The sequence below is a fragment of the Neocloeon triangulifer genome, unplaced genomic scaffold (assembly GCF_031216515.1).
Source record: "Neocloeon triangulifer isolate White Clay Creek 2 clone unplaced genomic scaffold, ASM3121651v1 ptg000012l, whole genome shotgun sequence".
Lineage (NCBI taxonomy): Eukaryota > Metazoa > Arthropoda > Insecta > Ephemeroptera > Baetidae > Neocloeon > Neocloeon triangulifer.
In genome coordinates, this window is record NW_026775554.1 from 2,772,458 (window position 1) to 2,789,870 (window position 17,413).

General features: G+C 39.1%; 3 protein-coding genes across 3 annotated transcripts; 2 read left to right on the forward strand and 1 right to left on the reverse strand.

Moving 5' to 3' along the window:
- The first annotated feature begins 15 nt into the window (after positions 1-15).
- LOC132198081 (large ribosomal subunit protein bL19m) lies at positions 16-1,459 on the forward strand. The gene is made up of 5 exons (XM_059621837.1): positions 16-284; positions 337-723; positions 782-969; positions 1,028-1,188; positions 1,252-1,459. The coding sequence occupies exons 1-5, from the start codon at positions 230-232 to the stop codon at positions 1,379-1,381; spliced, it is 921 nt and encodes a 306-aa protein (XP_059477820.1). The 5' UTR covers positions 16-229; the 3' UTR covers positions 1,382-1,459.
- Positions 1,460-2,133: 674 nt separating this feature from the next.
- LOC132196778 (intermembrane lipid transfer protein VPS13C-like) lies at positions 2,134-15,274 on the forward strand. Its single transcript, XM_059619644.1, has 41 exons — positions 2,134-2,299; positions 2,932-3,083; positions 3,137-3,244; positions 3,313-3,439; positions 3,494-3,659; positions 3,714-3,904; positions 3,961-4,135; positions 4,192-4,320; positions 4,373-4,517; positions 4,573-4,789; positions 4,843-5,064; positions 5,114-5,420; positions 5,481-5,765; positions 5,816-6,136; positions 6,190-6,322; positions 6,382-6,450; positions 6,506-6,673; positions 6,723-6,865; positions 6,927-7,149; positions 7,251-7,364; positions 7,414-7,593; positions 7,650-7,833; positions 7,888-7,988; positions 8,043-8,289; positions 8,346-8,542; positions 8,596-8,765; positions 8,826-8,899; positions 8,953-11,414; positions 11,469-11,672; positions 11,738-12,085; positions 12,146-12,418; positions 12,475-13,385; positions 13,439-13,601; positions 13,659-13,834; positions 13,893-14,073; positions 14,129-14,372; positions 14,427-14,535; positions 14,591-14,660; positions 14,716-14,855; positions 14,912-15,041; positions 15,103-15,274. The coding sequence occupies exons 2-41, from the start codon at positions 2,943-2,945 to the stop codon at positions 15,223-15,225; spliced, it is 10,071 nt and encodes a 3,356-aa protein (XP_059475627.1). The 5' UTR covers positions 2,134-2,299; positions 2,932-2,942; the 3' UTR covers positions 15,226-15,274.
- On the reverse strand, positions 15,259-17,226 carry LOC132196779 (replication factor C subunit 3). Its single transcript, XM_059619645.1, has 6 exons — positions 17,000-17,226; positions 16,617-16,754; positions 16,247-16,412; positions 15,986-16,185; positions 15,802-15,920; positions 15,259-15,748 (listed from the first exon to the last, which is right to left on the reverse strand). The coding sequence occupies exons 1-6, from the start codon at positions 17,084-17,086 to the stop codon at positions 15,391-15,393; spliced, it is 1,068 nt and encodes a 355-aa protein (XP_059475628.1). The 5' UTR covers positions 17,087-17,226; the 3' UTR covers positions 15,259-15,390.
- Between the last annotated feature and the right edge of the window lie 187 nt (positions 17,227-17,413).

The following is a 17,413-nucleotide window of genomic DNA, read 5'->3' on the forward strand; positions in this document are numbered from 1 at the left end:
TCTCCATTCTAGACACACCCACATTAATTTAGTCATTTTTCACATTCACATGCTCGGTCGCTCGATCGAAGAATCAAAATATTATCAAAACTTTAAAAGGTTTTGGTGGTTTTCTAACTTTCTGTGACCATTATAAAAACATCAACTATTGTTAAAGCAAATATTTATTGCTTTCTTAAAGAATTACAGTCAGAGATTTTGGGAATTTCGTATGTAGAGCACGCAAAACATGGCAAATTTGCTATTGAAGACGAGAAATTCACCGTGTGTATTATCGGCTATAAGTCAGTCTCCTTTAATATTAAATTCTTCTTATATTAATATCTTTTTTTACAGACCAATTGGCCCAGCGGTTCGTGAGTTCTGGACAAACTGTGGGCGCTGCCGCAGCAGTTGTTGCTGAAGAGAAGGCCACGGTGGAAACTCAAAATGAGCGAAAACAATTTGTGCCTTCGAATTATCGTTTTGTCTACCCCGAATTTCTTCCTGACCCGAACCTGGAATTCAGGAATTTGATCAGAGAAAAGCTGGAGCAAGCTGACATGATCAGTCGGAGGACCCAAGTGGAAGTTCCAGAGTTCCACGTTGGATCTATTTTGGCAGTCACTTGTTCAGACCAGCATGCTGTTGGCAAAACCACTCGTTTTGTTGGCATTTGCATCCAACGAATGGGCTGCGGTCTCAGGGCTAACTTTACCCTGAGAAACGTTGTGGACAACCTTGGTATAATTTGGCAGCACCAAAAACGCTATTCAAATATCATTAAATATTATCGTTCTAGGTGTTGAAATCAAGTATGAAATCTATGATCCAAGACTGCAGAAGGTACAAGTTTTACGGTTGGAAAAACGTCTGGATGATGAGCTCCTGTACCTGCGAGATGCACCCCCTGAGTACAGCACATTTTCTTTCAACATGGAGCAAGAGTTTTTGAACGAAGGAGCGATTGTCCCCATTAATCCAATCAAAGTATTTTTGTTTCTGAAGGCATGTTGAAATTATTGTAATTAATTTATTTGATATTCAGGTACCATTAAGGCCCCCTCCTTGGTATGCCAGGTGGGAGAGATTATTGCCGAAAGGTGCTGTTATCCCTGAGCTCAGTGTCAATAGAACTGAAAAGTCGAAAAAGTGGATTGCAAATCACAGTGAACCATGGGAAAAGTACGACCTGATGAAGCAGTATAGGTAATATTTAAAAGAGATGTTGCATTTATTATTAAAATCGTATTAAAATACTTTTTATTCCAGAAAAACTATTCCCGAGGAAGAGCAAAATGCAATATTTGCCGATGCTTATTCTGAACTGCATCAATTAGAAATTGCCAGGAAGAAACTCAAGCGCAAGAAAAATTTTGTGAAGCCCAAGAAAAGTGCTTGAATAGACTTCCTTTTTAAAGCTTAGTGATTTTGTGTTGATGCTATAAGTCTCTGCTGATATATTAAAAAATACAATGAAAGAAAATTTTAGCATTTTTCAATAAGTTCTTTTTGCTACTCCATTTTTTTTTAACAAAGATTGTTTTAATAATTAAGAAGTGACGATATTATCAAAATATTGTTCATAATTTCTAGCATCTGCTTAATATATACTAAAATAATATTGCTCAGCAAATTCTATTTTGCCAATATTTAACAAGTTAATAAGCGCAATTCGAATTTCTATTTCCATATATTTGTTTTTTTAAATTGAAGACATTAAAAAATGAAACAAAATTGCATAAGGAGGAAAATCATGGAATAGGCATTAATAATTTTTTAATTTTATCATGAGGTATTGTAATTAAAAATATATATATTTTAAGGTTTTGTAATTTTTTGTTCTAGTGAATCAAATATTAGAAGGAAAAAATAATGTATTAATATGTAACTGAAAATGGAGACGGAAGTACAAAAATAACACATAAAATAATGTTATTTACGAAATTGAAAAGAGACACAAGTGATTATAATAATAGAATTCTGCTGGGGTTGATATATTTCATTAAGTAGAAAGCCGGCTGCTCTGGCTGTGATGCAACTGGAACGGCTCCACACTCTGTAGGCGCACCACTTACACACCGTGCTGCGCTTATTGATTTTTCCCGACGATTTTCCGGCGTACACAGGAGTGGCAGTCGGTCCAACCAAGGAGCTTGACGCAATTCCATTAAGGGCTCAGCCCCTATTGCAACCCTTACGATGAGAACTGGTATTTGAAATCGGCAGTTTTAACTTTGGTAGGTCCATTAGTACCCCAGAGCCCATCTACGATGACACCAACGATTGCTGTGCGATCTCACGATAAGTTCTACTGAAGGTGCGTTCAATGAGTAACGATCTTTTGAAATGTCAGCTTGGTTCGGACTTTTCACCAAAAAATTATTAACCAAAAGAGGGGGATTAATATTGGGCGATCTTTATTATCCTTAAGTTATCGTTACATTATTATAAAAAAAAATGGATTATACTTTTATTAAAAAATTATTTTGTACACTGCGCCGCACTGCGCTTAAATTTTTTATTTGTGCCTACTTTTAAAATTCTTAAAATCAATATGGCAAGAAAATGTTCAAAATCAATGAAATACAATGTATAAATGAAAATTTAGCTACTGAAACTTGTTTTTGTTATAAAATTTTAAAATTATCTAATTCAATAGCGTTTTTTATAACAGCAATTTTAATTTTTCTATTACTGAATATTTTAAGAAAAAGGAACGTATAATATCTTTTTTTTTACTCATTCAACGGAATTGCGAAAAAAAATGAATTGTGGAAAAAAAATTATGTATACACACTGCCGTGAAACTAGAATAGCTCACGCATAAAGCGAGGAGTGTAAAGAGCGCAGAGAAAACCGGCGGAATATTGATTAGTTTGTTGCTCAAAATGTGCGAGATGTGCCGCTCTAGATATAAAGCTGCTCAGTAAATATTCTGACTTTTTCCAGCTCTCTTCATCATGTTTAAAAGTTCAGTCGCGTGGATTCTGAACAAGCACTTGGGCAAATATGTCCAAGACTTGGACACGGAAAATCTGAACGTGGGAATTTTCAATGGGGAGGTTCAACTGCACAATCTCAAATTGAAACCAGAGGCTCTGGTAAGAAAAAAGCGAAAATTAGTCGTCGTAAATTATTTAACCTCTAATTCAAGTACGAGCTGAAACTACCGATCGAAGTGCGTGAGGGTCTCTTGGGAACAGTCTCCCTAAGCATACCTTGGAATGGATTTCTTAATCAAGCAATTGTGCTTACGATTGAGGTTGAAAAAAATATTATATAACAAAAAAAAAATAAAAAAATAAAAATAAAAAAACTTGCTGCAAATAGGACGTTCTCGTGGTGGCTGGTGCTGTGGTTGGTGACATTTTCGACGCCGAGCTGGAAAAACGACTGCTGAGAGCCACGAAGAAAAGAATTCTAGACGAGTTGGAAGATATTTCCTTTTTTGATTTAGGTTAAAAATTTAAAGAAAATAAATCTCTCGAAGTTGATTGCTGAAAATTTTCAGGAAAAGAAGATGGCGTGTTCGGAAAATTGGCCACGAATTTGGCAAAAAATTTACAAATTTTCATACGAAATGTGCACATCCGATATGAGGACACAACTTCCATGCCCGATTCGCCAGTTTCGTGTGGACTTTGTCTTCAGAGCTTGTCCATTGAAACAACAAACAGGTACAAAAATTAAATAAAAAAATTTTATTTGAAAAAAATAAATAAAATATTCAGCAAATGGAAACCTTGCGCGACTCCACTGAACGCAAATTCCATTTATCAACTGATTCGAATCCAGTCTTTGTCCTTCTACTGGAACCCATGCACGCGTCCTAAAGGCCTCGTACTGACGTCGAATAACTGGCGCCAGTCTATGTACCAAGGGCTCCAAAGTTTCAGCGTCAATGGAGAGCCGTTTGAATTTAGTAAGACTTCAATTTAAAAACCCACTTAGTTAAATCTTTCAAAAAAATGTATTTAGTTTTAAAGCCAGTGTCCGCCAAAGCGAAACTAATCATCACGCAGTCGAACGAAGTCAAAGTGCCAAAACTCTTGTTAGACGTGGTAGTGCAAGATGCGGTAATGCAGATTTCAAGGGCGCAGTACACCTCGATGGTCGCGCTGCAAGAGGCATTTGACCGCATCGAAAAAAATAGGTTCGTACATATCAGTTTTTTAATTATATTAAAATCATCACTTTTATCCTTTTTAGAGAATATCGGGAATATCATCCAGGCGTGAATTTGCACAAAAATGCGAGTCTCTGGTGGCAATATGCTCTGGCAGCTGTTCTTGAGCAACGAGTCCGGCCTTATTCGTGGCCAAGAATCAAGGCCCACAGGTATAAGATAAAATTTCACATACAAATTTAAACAAATTAAACTTATTTTTAGAGAGACATATCGCCAGTACGTGAAATTATACAAAGAAAATTTGCTGAAGCCCGCAGACATTGAGCGCAAGCTTGACTTGCAACAACTTGAGGATCGATTGAAAGTGATTGACCTTGTGATAGCCAGAGAGCACGCGAAAATGGAGGTATTGTTTTTTTTTAATAAGTGTTTCAGGTTGTGAAAAATATATTTCTGCACAGCTCTCTCAAGAAATACCGGAAAAAATTATCGTGTCTTGTTCCGAGCGCTGGTGGTTGGGGCTTTGGAAGTGCGTCGAGCCGGAAATTAGGCTTGATCTGGTTACTGAACCAAGTCCAGATTTCTGGGGGCGCCTCACTTCGCAGGAAAAGGAAAAAATTTACGAACTGATTGAATATGCGGAAGGAAGTTCCAACTCCAAGCCAAAGCAATTCATTGGTGAGTTCAATAAATAAAATTATTTTACAGCCGACGTAATACAATTTTTTTAGAGCACAAATACAACCTGACTTTATCGACTTTGAGCATGTCAATGTTAAGTCACGGCCACGAAATCGCCCTCACCACAATAACTCAGCTTCTTATGAGCCTTGAAACCCGGTCTGCCGAGGACGCTTTCAAATTTTCAGTACGAGCAGAGAAGTTTTTGCTGGAGGGAATCAGCTCGGAAAACGAACTTGTGCCTTTAATTCAGGCCGACATGATGAATTCAGGCAAGTTAAAAATAAAATTAAAAAATTAATCTAAATTACTAAATTGCAGATTCCAGTGCAATGAACGTTTTCGCCTTTGATTTTGAGAAAAATCCAGCGGCGCCCAATATTGACTTCAGCGTTACCATGCGTTTGGAGCCTTTGGAAATAGTTTATAACGAGCAAACTTTGTCCGAGTTGATAGGATTTTTCCAGCGGCTAACTTTCTGCAAAATGACAGAGGAACCGGTTGCTGATTTCATGATGGAGACCAAGTCGATGATTCGCCACTTTTTGGTGCAGCAGAAAAAAGTCTATCTGAATTTGATTCTGAAAGGGCCAACTCTGGTTTTACCTGAACAAGGATCGCTTCAAAGGTAGGACTGAGTCTTTATTTTTCTAATGAGCGGAATTGTTGATGATAAAAAAATATTCAGAGGCGGGCAACTTATGATTCTTGACACGGGTTGCCTCAAAGTGAGCACCGAGCTCCAAAGCGGACCAATTTCGATTGAAGACGAAACAAAGACTGAACTCGAGGAGCATCTCTACGACCGGCTAAATATGGAGCTAACCAACATGCAAATCATGTTTTGCGATTGCAGTGACGAGTGGCGTGAAAAGCGGAAAATGAACGACTCGGATCTGCATCTGCTGTCCTGTTTGAAAACGCAGTTCATGTTTTCCAACAGCATAAAACAGGATTACAAGCAACTTCCGAGGTACTTAAAATTTTAATTTCCGCCAGAAAATAAAATCATAATTTCTTCAGGCAAAAAGTCAACTTTTCCATTGGCAGCGTAAAATTGAATTTGTCCAATCGCAAAATCAACCAGCTTCTCAATTTCGTTGACGTTTTTCCGCTGCCCACTCCAAACAGCATCCACTCTTCGCAAACAATGGACTCTTTGGCCTGGCAAACAGACTTTTCTGACGATTTGGTCGAGCAAATTTTGTCTCTCGAACGGTTGAAGGACATTCGGACTTTGATAGTGCAAGCGCACCTGACCACCAATGGGCCGCGCCACATTTGCGACGCTGGTCTTGATTTGCACCAGAAACTAATGCTTTCAGCAAGCGATGCTGAAAGGTTGTGAGTATAAATAAAAATTCAAATTATTACATTTTTAATTTTGGTGTCTCTAGATTTCTCTCATCATCCGACCAAAGTGACGAAGAGAGTGAAATCTGGGCGAAAATTTTGGATCAGCCTGGCTTCGAGGACAACGTGTCACCTCACAACACTATTGAAGTTTTGCTGCGCTTTATGCTCGGAGAGGTCGCTCAGTTTCATTTCACACACCTCAAAAATAAAAAAAATTGCTCTAATAATTTTAGCTCGTGATTAATTTTTCCAAGTCTGAGAACAAAGTCGATCTGCCTTATTTAATGCTGCGATTAGAAAAGGTATGGAAGTGTTTAAATGAGTGAAGTATTTAATTAAGTTTAAAATTTGTGTAAGATTTGCGTTGATTCTGCCTTATTGCAATACGGCCCGGCTGTTCAACTTGGTTTGGCCTCCTTTCAACTGGTGGATAAAATTCACACGTGCGCCGGTGGTTGTTACATTGAATTGATGAGCGGCAACTCAACAAAAGACGTGGACATTTTGACAGTGCTCTACAGAAAGGTGGGAAAATTAGTTTAATGTACAAAATATTTCTCAATTTTATTTTCAGATAAAAGCCAATTGCCCTGATTTCAAGAGCCACTTCCACAGCATTGAGCATTCGCTTGTGATTGATTTGCAAGGTTTGAACGTCTTGTTTCACAGAGAGGCGTTTGTGGCACTGTTCAAGTACTTCTCCAATTTGAGCAATATGTAATTAATTGTTTTCCATTTGAATATATTGCATAAATACAATTATTTTTTCTTCTCGCAGAATTAGGAAACATGATTCAGCAATCGGTTCAATGATCTCTGCGTCTATGACGTCTGTGCAAGAAACGATTACGACAGCAAGCACTTTTTCGCTGTCGAGTTACTTTGCCTTCGATGAGGATCCGCCGGTGCCTCCAGGCGCGACAAAATTGAGTTACTCTGTTCGCGTCGCAGATTTCCAAATGAGAATGTCCACCACCGATACGGACTTTCTGGACATAAAAGTAAAAGCATCAAAATTTTTATTTATTTTAAATTTTAAAAATTTACAATTTTTTTTTTTATCCACTGAGAAGAAAAAATAAAGATATAATTTAATTCTCAGGTGAGCGGATTTGAGACGGACTGTCTAGTAAAAGCCAATGAGCGGACTGTGCACAGATTATTTTTGAACAACATCGCTGTCGAAGATCTGTCTGACATGACCTTATACAACAAAGTAATTTTTTAAACTTTTTTTCAGCACCAGCTAATAATTTTCGTTATAGATTGTTTTCCTGGAAGGAGAACACTTGATCGATGCGAAATTTGTGGTGCACAGCTCGAGGATCAGTGCAAAATCCGGGATTGAAAATTCCAAAGACAAGGTGAAAACGGACGGAACTATAAAAGCCACAGTTGGCCGTCTGAACGTTGTTTACTTGCACAGAATCGGAGTCGACATAATGGTGAGTTTTAAATATTGAAAGAAAAAAAGTTTATTTCAAATAATATTTCTTGCCAGAACTTCTTGGAGCCATTTGTGGATATGAAAGTGGCTTTTTCAAAATTATTGGCGGTTGTCGGAAAATATCTTTCAAAGCTGAGACACTTTCCTTTAAAAATGCAACTGGCTTTGGACATTTTCATTCCCACTCTTCTGATTCCGCAAAAGTCAGAATCGCCAAATCTACTCATTTTGAATTTAGGTAAAAAGAGAAATTAGCTGCGAAAAATTAATTTAAAAAATCACGTTTGATTAGGCAAATTGCAAGTGGAGAACTTTTTCAAGTGGGACGATCAGTCGACTGAAACTGCAATGGTTGCGATTGAAAACATCCTGGCAAAATTGGAATGCGTGCAGGTAAACGGTTTAAAGTTTAAATACAAATAGATATTTTTGTTAACATATTTGCAGGTCTCTAGAGCAATAATTACCCTGGCTGGTACGGTGGAGCCTCAAGAGCCAATTTTGGAACCGACAGGATTTAAAATTGACTTCAAACGAAGGGCAAACACAAAATCAAAGGGGAAAAATAAAAGCTACTCCCCAATGTGCAAAATTAGCGGCACCAACGAAAAAATTGTCATTAACTTGGGACAAAATGACCTGGCAACAATTTTAATGATCAACCAGGAAAATGCTGCTGAAGGGCTGTTTGCCGGTATGGAATTTAATTTGAAAATGAATTTAATTAATATAAAATATTTAAAAAATTAGAATTGCACCCAAAATCAGCGCCTCTTTCCCCTGTGCCCTGCTGCGGAGAAAAGTTTCTTTGCAACAAACACAACGAAGACAAAGTGATACAATCATTGCAATCATTCTTGTGCCAAAATCAAGAGGACAGACCTGAAGTGGAGGTTAACTTTGCCATCGATTCAATCAGTGTGAATTTATTCATGGACATGGACGAGGTGAGAAATTTTTAATAAAATTAAGTTAAAAATTAAAAAAAATTATCATTTAGGACCTAAGCTCACCAGTCCGTTGTCCGCAACACGCACTTTGCAAATTTGAACTTCAGGACTTTATATCCAGCGTCGTCGCATCGCGGTGCGGAGCGTACAATATTAAGGCCACTTTACAATCAATGAGCGTTAAAGACGCAGTCAAAAATTACAATATATTTGAGAGGAGGCAAGTCAAGTTCAGGCCAAATAATTAATAAAATTTTAATGAAAATAATGCAAATTTCAGGTCTTATAATATGCAGCCCAAAGACTCAAAAGATCCGCCTTTCATCGAGTGGAGCGCGAATAAATCAACGGAAGGTAGAAATTTACAAAATTATTAATTTAGATAATAAATTGAGTTCATATTTTAGGCTCATGGGCGCACGATGTTGAGATAGAAAGTCATACAATCAATTTGACAGCGCAATTCCTAACCAATCTGTTCAACTTTGTGTATGACAGCATCAATACTGACCTTTCAACCGAGGGAGGAATAATAAATTACGGCTATATTGGTGATCTGACATGCAACAAAGTTCTGCACTGTCAGTATGACATGCGCATGGACCCCGGGGAAGTGGAATTTTCTATGGCGCTCCGACAAATGGACATCAATCTGATGTCAGAAAATGCAAATGGCTGCATTAATCTCCAGGCGGAGATTATATTGAACTACTCCTGCTCACCGAAGACGCAAAAGGAAAGTTGCGAAATTTTAGTGGCGCGAGTGCAGGCGACTCACAAAGAAGACCAACAAAATTGCCACGTCGTTCTACAGAGCTGCGATTTGGAGTTTTCCAGACAACTCATTTCCTTCGAAGAGGGTGTCAAAATCAACATATCAATGAGTCCATTAAATATCAATTTCTCATCAAAAGTTGCCCAAATGATACAATGTCTGGTTGGTGATATAATCAGCGTTTCTCAGCCATCGGCAATAAGCGGAGAATCACGAATGCCGCTGAGTTTTCAAGAATTGGAAAATTTATGGACGCCCAAGAAAATTCCTGTTTGCGTGCCATACAATGACGATGTCTCCATTTTCAAACACTTGCACCAACTTGAAGTAAAGCTGAAGGAATCACTGCTTTTCACAATTACAAGCGTTAACATTCTGTTCACCATGGACGGAGAAAACAACGCTCGATTTTGCATGCAAAGGCCGCTGCTGCAGATAAAATCTTCTCTTTGTGTGGAAATCCTTAATTGGTCGTCGCAGGTGCAGCTTCTGTCACAAATTCAAATGCAAGCTTCTTATTTCAACGAACGTTTGCGCAAATGGGAGCCGCTAATAGAGCACCAACTGGACGGAGACTTGCCAAAACCATTAGAAATATTCATTCAACTCTTCCACGGAAAAGCTTTCAGCCTGTCTACTAGCTGCATTGAAACCGAGTCCACCTCTGAGAAGAAAAAATCAGAGAGTGACTCAAATACTTGCACAAAAATGACGTTTATTGGAAAAGAGTGCACTAACTTTGACGAAGATGTCACACCGAAAAATTCAAGAAAATCTAGCAATGAAAATGGAAAATTAGAAAAGGAAGATGAATATCTCAATAAACTGGCCGAGCTTATTGAGCACTTGGTGCGCGAAGATAAAGGCAGTGAATCGGACGACTACAACAGCAAAGATGAATTATCCGAGGTGGAACACAGTGACGAAGCTGATAACCGAGTATTGAGTAAATTCACTGCTAAAAATGTGGACGATGAATTTGAATCTGCGGAAACTATTGCCACTTACGTTGTGATTTGCGCAAAAGACCGTTTGGAGCTTTCACTAAATCATAACGCAGTTGAGACATTCAACACTCTTTTCACCAAATTTCTCGGCGACCCGTCTCTGGATCTTATGAGCCAGTACGGAAAAGAGATTGAATTGCACAATTTCATCGGGCCCTCTTCAACGGTTTCGCTTTACGGCCGCCTTCGCCAGGGAAATGCAGAGGGGGAATATGTGCTGCTGGAAAAGTCCGAGTACGGGTACAGCAGGTCAGGGCAAAGCAGTCCTGACCTTTTGGAAGAGCCGTCTGTGGGTCTTGACGTTGAAAAAGCAGCTTCTGCTGCAGTTCTGACTCCAACTTACAAGGACGACTCTGCGGACAGCTGGTACCACAGAACGACCTCAATGAAACTCACCGTAGAAATCGAGGGCTTCAACCAACTGAACGTTTTGGTGCCGCAACGAAGACTAACGACTGTGCTGCCATTAGAAAGCCCAAAGTACGACTCCACGTATCACGTAGCAGTTTCAGTTGAGAATAAATTGGGCAGTAAAATAATAATGGTGAACTCGCCCCTGAGAATTTTTAACGAGACTGCTCACGCCGTGTCCCTTTACTACAATAAATCGTCAATAGAAGCAATAGGCGAGCCAGTCGCGGGAGAAATCGTTAACCCCTTCCAAGACTTGGCCAAAGTGGCCGTCATAGAACCAAGCGAAACCTACAATGTACCGCTCTTTGTGGCGTATCACAGCAAGCTGTACATACTCCCTGCATACATAGAGCACTGCAGAATAAGTGAGAATGCAATTTGGTGGAAGGACTTCCGAACGAAGCCAAAGCTCGATATTTTTTGCTCAGCAAAGCAAGAAGACAGCGAAGTAATTTTTTCCGTGCGAGCAGTCGTCAAAGAAGAACAATCTGCACCTGAAAATAACATTCCGAACTACCTGGTGCGACTTACGCCGCCGGTGAAAATTTACAACTACTTGCCTATGTCAGTTGAGATGATGTTGCCCATAACCCGAAGGAAAATAATCATTGAAACAGGCGCCGCAGCCGACACATACGAATTGGATTTGCGCTCCACAAAAATTTCAATAACTGTAAATTATGAAAAAAAAATTGTAATTTAAAATTAATTAAAAATATTTTTATAGGTTTCGTCGTACAGAGGTTGTTTGTGGCACGGAGAGCTACATCTTAAAGACGAAGAATCAAAAGAAAAATTTGTCCTGCTTTCCGAAGGTTCAAGCGAAAAGCTTACAATCAGCGCGAGGACTGAAGAGCTGGAGAGCAAAAACATTTATCTGTTTGCCTCACATTGGATTGTGAATAAATGTGGAACGCCACTCTCAGTCAGGGTAAAAATAAAAAATTAAAAAGTTATATAGGATAAAATAATCAAATATTTTTTCTTTCATTATAGGCGCTGTCTTCAAAGACGGAAATCCTACTAAATAACGAAGAGCTCGCCCTTGCCAGTCTGGAGCGCAAACAGGACGTTCAGATCAAAGTCGGACAGTCGTCTTGGTCGACTCCGTTCAGCCTCCAAGCGACCGGAACCTCTGGAGTTCCCGTTTGTCAAGACCACGAAAGAGGAAATAAGATGTACCGTCTGCACACGACGATTTCTTACGCTACCTCGTGCCCATCACTGACCAAAATCGTCACAATTTTGCCATATTTCATGGTTGTCAACAACTGCAGAAAGCATATCAGATTCATGGAAGACAATGAAAAAGCTGACTTTTGGATCGACTTAGCGCCGGCAACGGTAAAGAGACGAAATTTTTAATTTTTTTCCTCTCTCTTATTTTAATTTTTCATTTTTTAGTGCACTCCATTTTGGCCCGACACAACCACGATGAAAATGTTTGTAAAATTTAGGGAAGGCAAAATTTTATCTCAAAGTTTTCCGATCAACTTTTGCCACGCCACCGTTTTGAAAATGGACAAGGGCTGCGGCCTCTCTGTGAAAGTGACTGGAGGGGCCGATGCGCCGTTCACAATCATGTTCAGCAATTATAAAACTGGAGACGCGCCACTAAGAATAGATAACCTAAGCGAACTGGTACACATCAAAATACACCAGAAAGATTCGAGCCAGGTGAGAAAATATTTGCACAAATATATTAATTATTTTTAATTATATCTCCCTTTCAGAATGCAATTGTCTTGAGCCCTTATCATTCGCTACTGTACACCTGGGACGATCACTGCAGCGAGCGAATGCTGCTGTGGAACGTCTGCAATTCTAACTCGGATGAAATAGCCGTGGATATTTGGAAAGACGGCCACGGAGTGCAAAAATTGGAAATCAACGACCTGCCACCACCTTCACCTAGCCCTATACCTCCGTCCTCAACCACATCTTCAATGTCTATAAAAATCTCTGCTGGTCTGAGGCGCCTTTCAAAACCCACTTTCGACGCAGCTTCGAAACTGCAGGAAGATCCGTGCAAAGGGAATGAAATTTTCATATACTGGGTGACTTTCCTCGAGAGCGGCCAGCGAGTTTTGCTTCTGACCACCGACTTGGAAACGGCCCTCAGGACAAAGAGCATGATCGAGTTTGAAAAGGGGGCTTTTGAATTGAACCTTTCCCTCAAGGGCTTGGGCATTTCCATTGCGGTCGATGAAGACGAACCGACCAAAGAAATCGCCTACGCCAGTTTGCAGGAGTCGGCGCCGAACTGGGAGATAATGGTTTCGCAGGACTGGAACCCAATGCCCTTTGAGTTGGCGGCGTGGTGCGAGGAAAAGTTTCTGATGGGCGTCCCTTCTGCACAATTGAAAACCCTCTTCCACGTTGATTTTGAAAAAATGCAGCTGATCAAACCGTTCTTTGCTGAAGTGAGGCGCATTCAAAATCCAGCAGTTTGGCTGCAGTACAGGAAATCCTCAAGACAAGTGTACGTCAACTGGAAAATACAACAAGTACAAATCGACAATAATTTGATGGAAGCCGAAAGCCCAGTTTTAATTAGCCCGAAGCCCAACATGAAGAGCGCAATGCAACCGTGTTTCGATTTAAAAGCCTTGTGTCAACACTTCACGCAGCAATCGGTGTACAAGTGCGTATTGAGCAAAGTAATAATTTACAAAATTTAATGGGACGATTTTTCAGGTACATAACTTTGAATGTGGCCAGCATTGAGATTGACTTGGATTTTGAGTTCTGCGCAAAAATTCTCCAGTACGCTAAAATTTGGCACAGTCAAGCCGCGATTGAAGCAAAAGCGCGATCTGATGTGGCTCAAGTTCATCAGTTATTTGGCTACAAGCAAAACGTGAAAATTAAAAATAATTTTAGTTCATTTTTTGCTATATTTATTTTTTTCTTACAGATTTTAAACTACGACTGCCTCATTGAGTACATTTATTTGTCCCCACTGGTTGTCGAAATTCGTTACAACCCAGCTAAAAAGGCAGCACTGACCGTCACAAATCATGGATCGAATCTAATCACGGATTTATTTGGCTCTTTGCGTGATGCGAAACACAGCCAAGTTTATTCTCTAAGGTTTGTTTCAACTAAATAAGAAGAATTGGCGCGCTCATATCTTCATCAACTTTTTTAGGCTGCAACCTTGCGAAAAAGTTGGATTGATGCTGCCAGTAACTGAGCAGCTAAATGTCATCGGCAAGCACTACTTGAAGCAGATGAGTACGAAATTTCATGCTTCGATTCTCGGGCAAAACGTGCTGACAAATCCCTTGGGTTTGATTTCCGACGTAGGCATTTCTCAACTATCAAATGTGGTAGGCAAATAATTAATTTTAAAAAGTGCCATTAAAAATAATTTATTATAAATAGGGAAATTTGGTTTTATCAACCGAGCCTTGTTCTTGTGGAGTGGAATTGGGCTCAAAGATTTTAATGGGCTACGCATTTGGAACGGCTGCATCGGAATTGATGCCCGGAGGAGAAATAGCCGAATATTTGGCACCTTTTGCCAGACACGAACTACAAAACCGGAGATACGTCATCTCTGAAACTTCTGAAAACCAAATATTGCTGCAATATTGCGTAAAAGGACTCTTTTACGGAGAGTCAAAATGTAAATATAAAACATTTACAAAAAAAAAATAATAATTAATAAATTCTGATTTAGCCCAAAACTATGAAAAATTCTGCAAAGGGACTGGTGAGAAAGTGATGCTGATGGCGGAGAATAAAGACATTTCAAGTCCCTTTTCCACGATATCTTATGCATTGAAGAGGCGAGAAGAATGTGAAAAATCGTACAATTATTTCACAATAATTTTATAATTCTAGGTTGGTTGACTTTGGAGAAACTAATCTTCCAATCAAAGTTCGCTTGACGAAATACACAAATCCATATGTGGTGAGAGAAACCAGAAATTAATTTATGCTCTATACAAGCAATTTAACTATTTTAGGGCTTCAAGACCTACTGCGAAAATGAGGCAATCGGCCAGGAACTTTTAAGAACAGTGTTAGCAGACGCAACAAATTCTACCGAGATATACTGGTCTCACTTGCCTCTCAAGTCGGAAAATGTAATACTAATATCTGACCAGTAAGTATAATTTAAAAAATTTCCAGAACTCGAATTATAATAATTTGACCTATTAGAAAAATCTACGTCCTCAAACAATCGACCCAGCTTTGGGGTAGTTGGTCGGTTGAGAAAGAAATCAAGATCGGAAAGTTGATATCAGTGCCGCAAGTTAAAAGTTCCCTGGTGGTGTTTTTAATTATGGGCGTAAGTTGAAAAAAGCAAAAGAATTGACGACGAACACGAATTTTAACTATAAATATTTCAGGATGGAAGAGAGGAGTACCAATTGGATGCTGGAGATGCCTTAGTTGCAAAATGGCTGCAAAATAAAATTGAGACTGCTATGATTGCGGCGATGGAAGAGAAACCATGTCCCGCAACATTATGATCCAATATCGTGTGACAAAATTAAAGGCCATAATTAAATGTTAATGCAATTCACCGAATCTCTTATTAATAAATATAACCTAATAATGGTCTTACCTTAAACATACAACGAGCGTCAAGTTCTTTTCAAAATTATTGGATGTCAATGAAGACGGCGATGAAAATCCTAATGCAGACCTTGGAGCGATTCTTCCATGAAGGTCTTGTAGAGAACCATGAATTTGGCGAGGAATGCTTCAATGTGGAAGATGGCCTTTGAGCCTTTGTGCAGCTGCTCCTCGTAGTCAGCAGCATACTGGGTCACTTGGGCCTTAAGTTGGCCGTCACAGTTCTTCACCAGGTTTTTCAAGAGGCCTCTAAAGATGTACTCGGCAGGAATTCCATGGATGAGCAACTCGTACACCCTTTCCCTGATTTTATGTAGGCACTGCGGGCTCTGCTCTTGCACCACCATGTGTGCCGTTTTGACGATGTACGTCTCCCAGTCGGGCACAACCACCTGTTGACTGCCTTCGAAGGGATACCTGTAGAAAATACGAGATTTTTATTTTAGTTGGTTAAAATTTTTGCAATTCACTGTTTTGTTTTGCAAGCTTCAGTCATGAGAATTGCTCGACGTAGGTTGCGTCCACTGGCAATCGCAATCCGCTTTGCTAGTTCTAGAGGCAAGTTTAGACCCTCTTTGCGACAAATGTTCTGAAAATTTTAATTATTATTAAAACCATAAATCATAATTTCATTCATGAACTTTTTCTATTTACCTGGAGAGTGGAGCAAATTTGCTCATTTGTTGGGGCAGCCACCCTGATGCCCAAGCATCTGCTCCTGATGGCAGGGATGACACGGGCAGTGCTGTTTGCAATAAGGACAAGTCGACAGGTGGAAACATATTTCTCCATCGTACGACGCAATGCGTGCTGTGCGCTTTTACTCAAATTGTCAACCTCAGTGATAACAATGACTGAAAACAACAGAATTTTATTTGAAATTACTTTTATAACCAAGAAAAATAGGGCACTTACCTTTGAATGAGCGTTGGCCGTTGACGTCAAATTGCTGCGCCTGAGCCGCGGTTTTGATGAGCTCCTGCACGACAATTCGATCGTGGATCCCAACATCACTGGGGTTCACCTCGATGTGATAATTACTGCTGATGGTTGTGATGTCTAGTCTTTTTTTGGATGCTGTCTGCAAATTTAATTCAAATATTTAGATGCATTAAATATTTTGAAGCAAAGAAATAAGATATTTGAGTTTTAGCAATATTGTGAGACATATCTAGATTTACCCGTCTGTTTGTAAAAAAAAAAATGAAATAATTTGTGTAACAATTATTTTTATACTGCAGCACGCATAAAAATTTAAACAAAATTTTGTTTATGAAATAATTACCTGAAATTCCATTTTCTCGATCCTCAAACGTTCAGTGCCGGACCCATACAACTCTCTGAGAAGACACATCACTCGAGTCTTTTTCCCAGCTCCGGAGGGCCCATAAACAAGCAGATGCGGAAAGTCACCTTGCTGAACCTGCAACGCAAAGGAAAATATACACATGCTCATAATGATTTTTGCATTTTAGCAAAACATTTTAGAGAAGATTGAATGCTCGTTTTGAAGATGTTCGAGCATGAACTAATGCTAATTATGTAATTTAAATTGTTTGTGATTTTACTACACTTCATAACGTCAAATAAATTTATAAGTTTTAACGCATAAAATATTGTGTGTAACTTTGTAAAAAAGTATTATTTAAAGTAATCATAAATAGTTACCAAATGTTTTAATTGGAGAGCTTGTTCTTCATGATAATCCAGCTTTTGCAGGGACTTCGGGCAATGCTTGTCAACCCACAGAGACATTTTTTTTCAGGTGTGCGAAGTTAAAAGGCAGGAATTGATACTTGACAGGAATGAGCCCTCAAAATAATTACGACAATCGTTAATGAATTTGCTTCAAAGAAAAATAGGATATCAAAATTCTAGAGCTCAGCCGGCAGGCAAGCAGGCGGGAAAAAATGTAAATAAACTTCCTGCGCCCTCTTTCTAGGGAGCTTTAGGTATTTGTAAATTGGCGCGAAGAGGGCGTGAAGAGGATTAGCGAAACCTTGTTTGGTACCCAATTACAATAATCAAACCAATACAAAAATATTAAAAAATAATTAAATTACTCAAGTTCCATTTTTGGGA

Coding starts and splice junctions, on each gene's coding strand:
- LOC132198081 (XM_059621837.1), top strand. CDS start 230: ATGGCAAATTTGCTATTGAAGACGAGAAATTCACCGTGTGTATTATCG. Junction 285..336: donor GTGTGTATTATCGGCTATAA/GTCAGTCTCCTT, acceptor CTTTTTTTACAG/ACCAATTGGCCCAGCGGTTC. Junction 970..1,027: donor TCCCCATTAATCCAATCAAA/GTATTTTTGTTT, acceptor TTTGATATTCAG/GTACCATTAAGGCCCCCTCC.
- LOC132196779 (XM_059619645.1), bottom strand. CDS start 17,086: ATGTCTCTGTGGGTTGACAAGCATTGCCCGAAGTCCCTGCAAAAGCTG. Junction 16,755..16,999: donor CTCTCCAATTAAAACATTTG/GTAACTATTTAT, acceptor TTTGCGTTGCAG/GTTCAGCAAGGTGACTTTCC. Junction 16,413..16,616: donor TCGAGAAAATGGAATTTCAG/GTAATTATTTCA, acceptor TTAAATTTGCAG/ACAGCATCCAAAAAAAGACT.
- LOC132196778 (XM_059619644.1), top strand. CDS start 2,943: ATGTTTAAAAGTTCAGTCGCGTGGATTCTGAACAAGCACTTGGGCAAA. Junction 5,421..5,480: donor GAACAAGGATCGCTTCAAAG/GTAGGACTGAGT, acceptor AAAAATATTCAG/AGGCGGGCAACTTATGATTC. Junction 6,323..6,381: donor TGCGCTTTATGCTCGGAGAG/GTCGCTCAGTTT, acceptor TAATAATTTTAG/CTCGTGATTAATTTTTCCAA.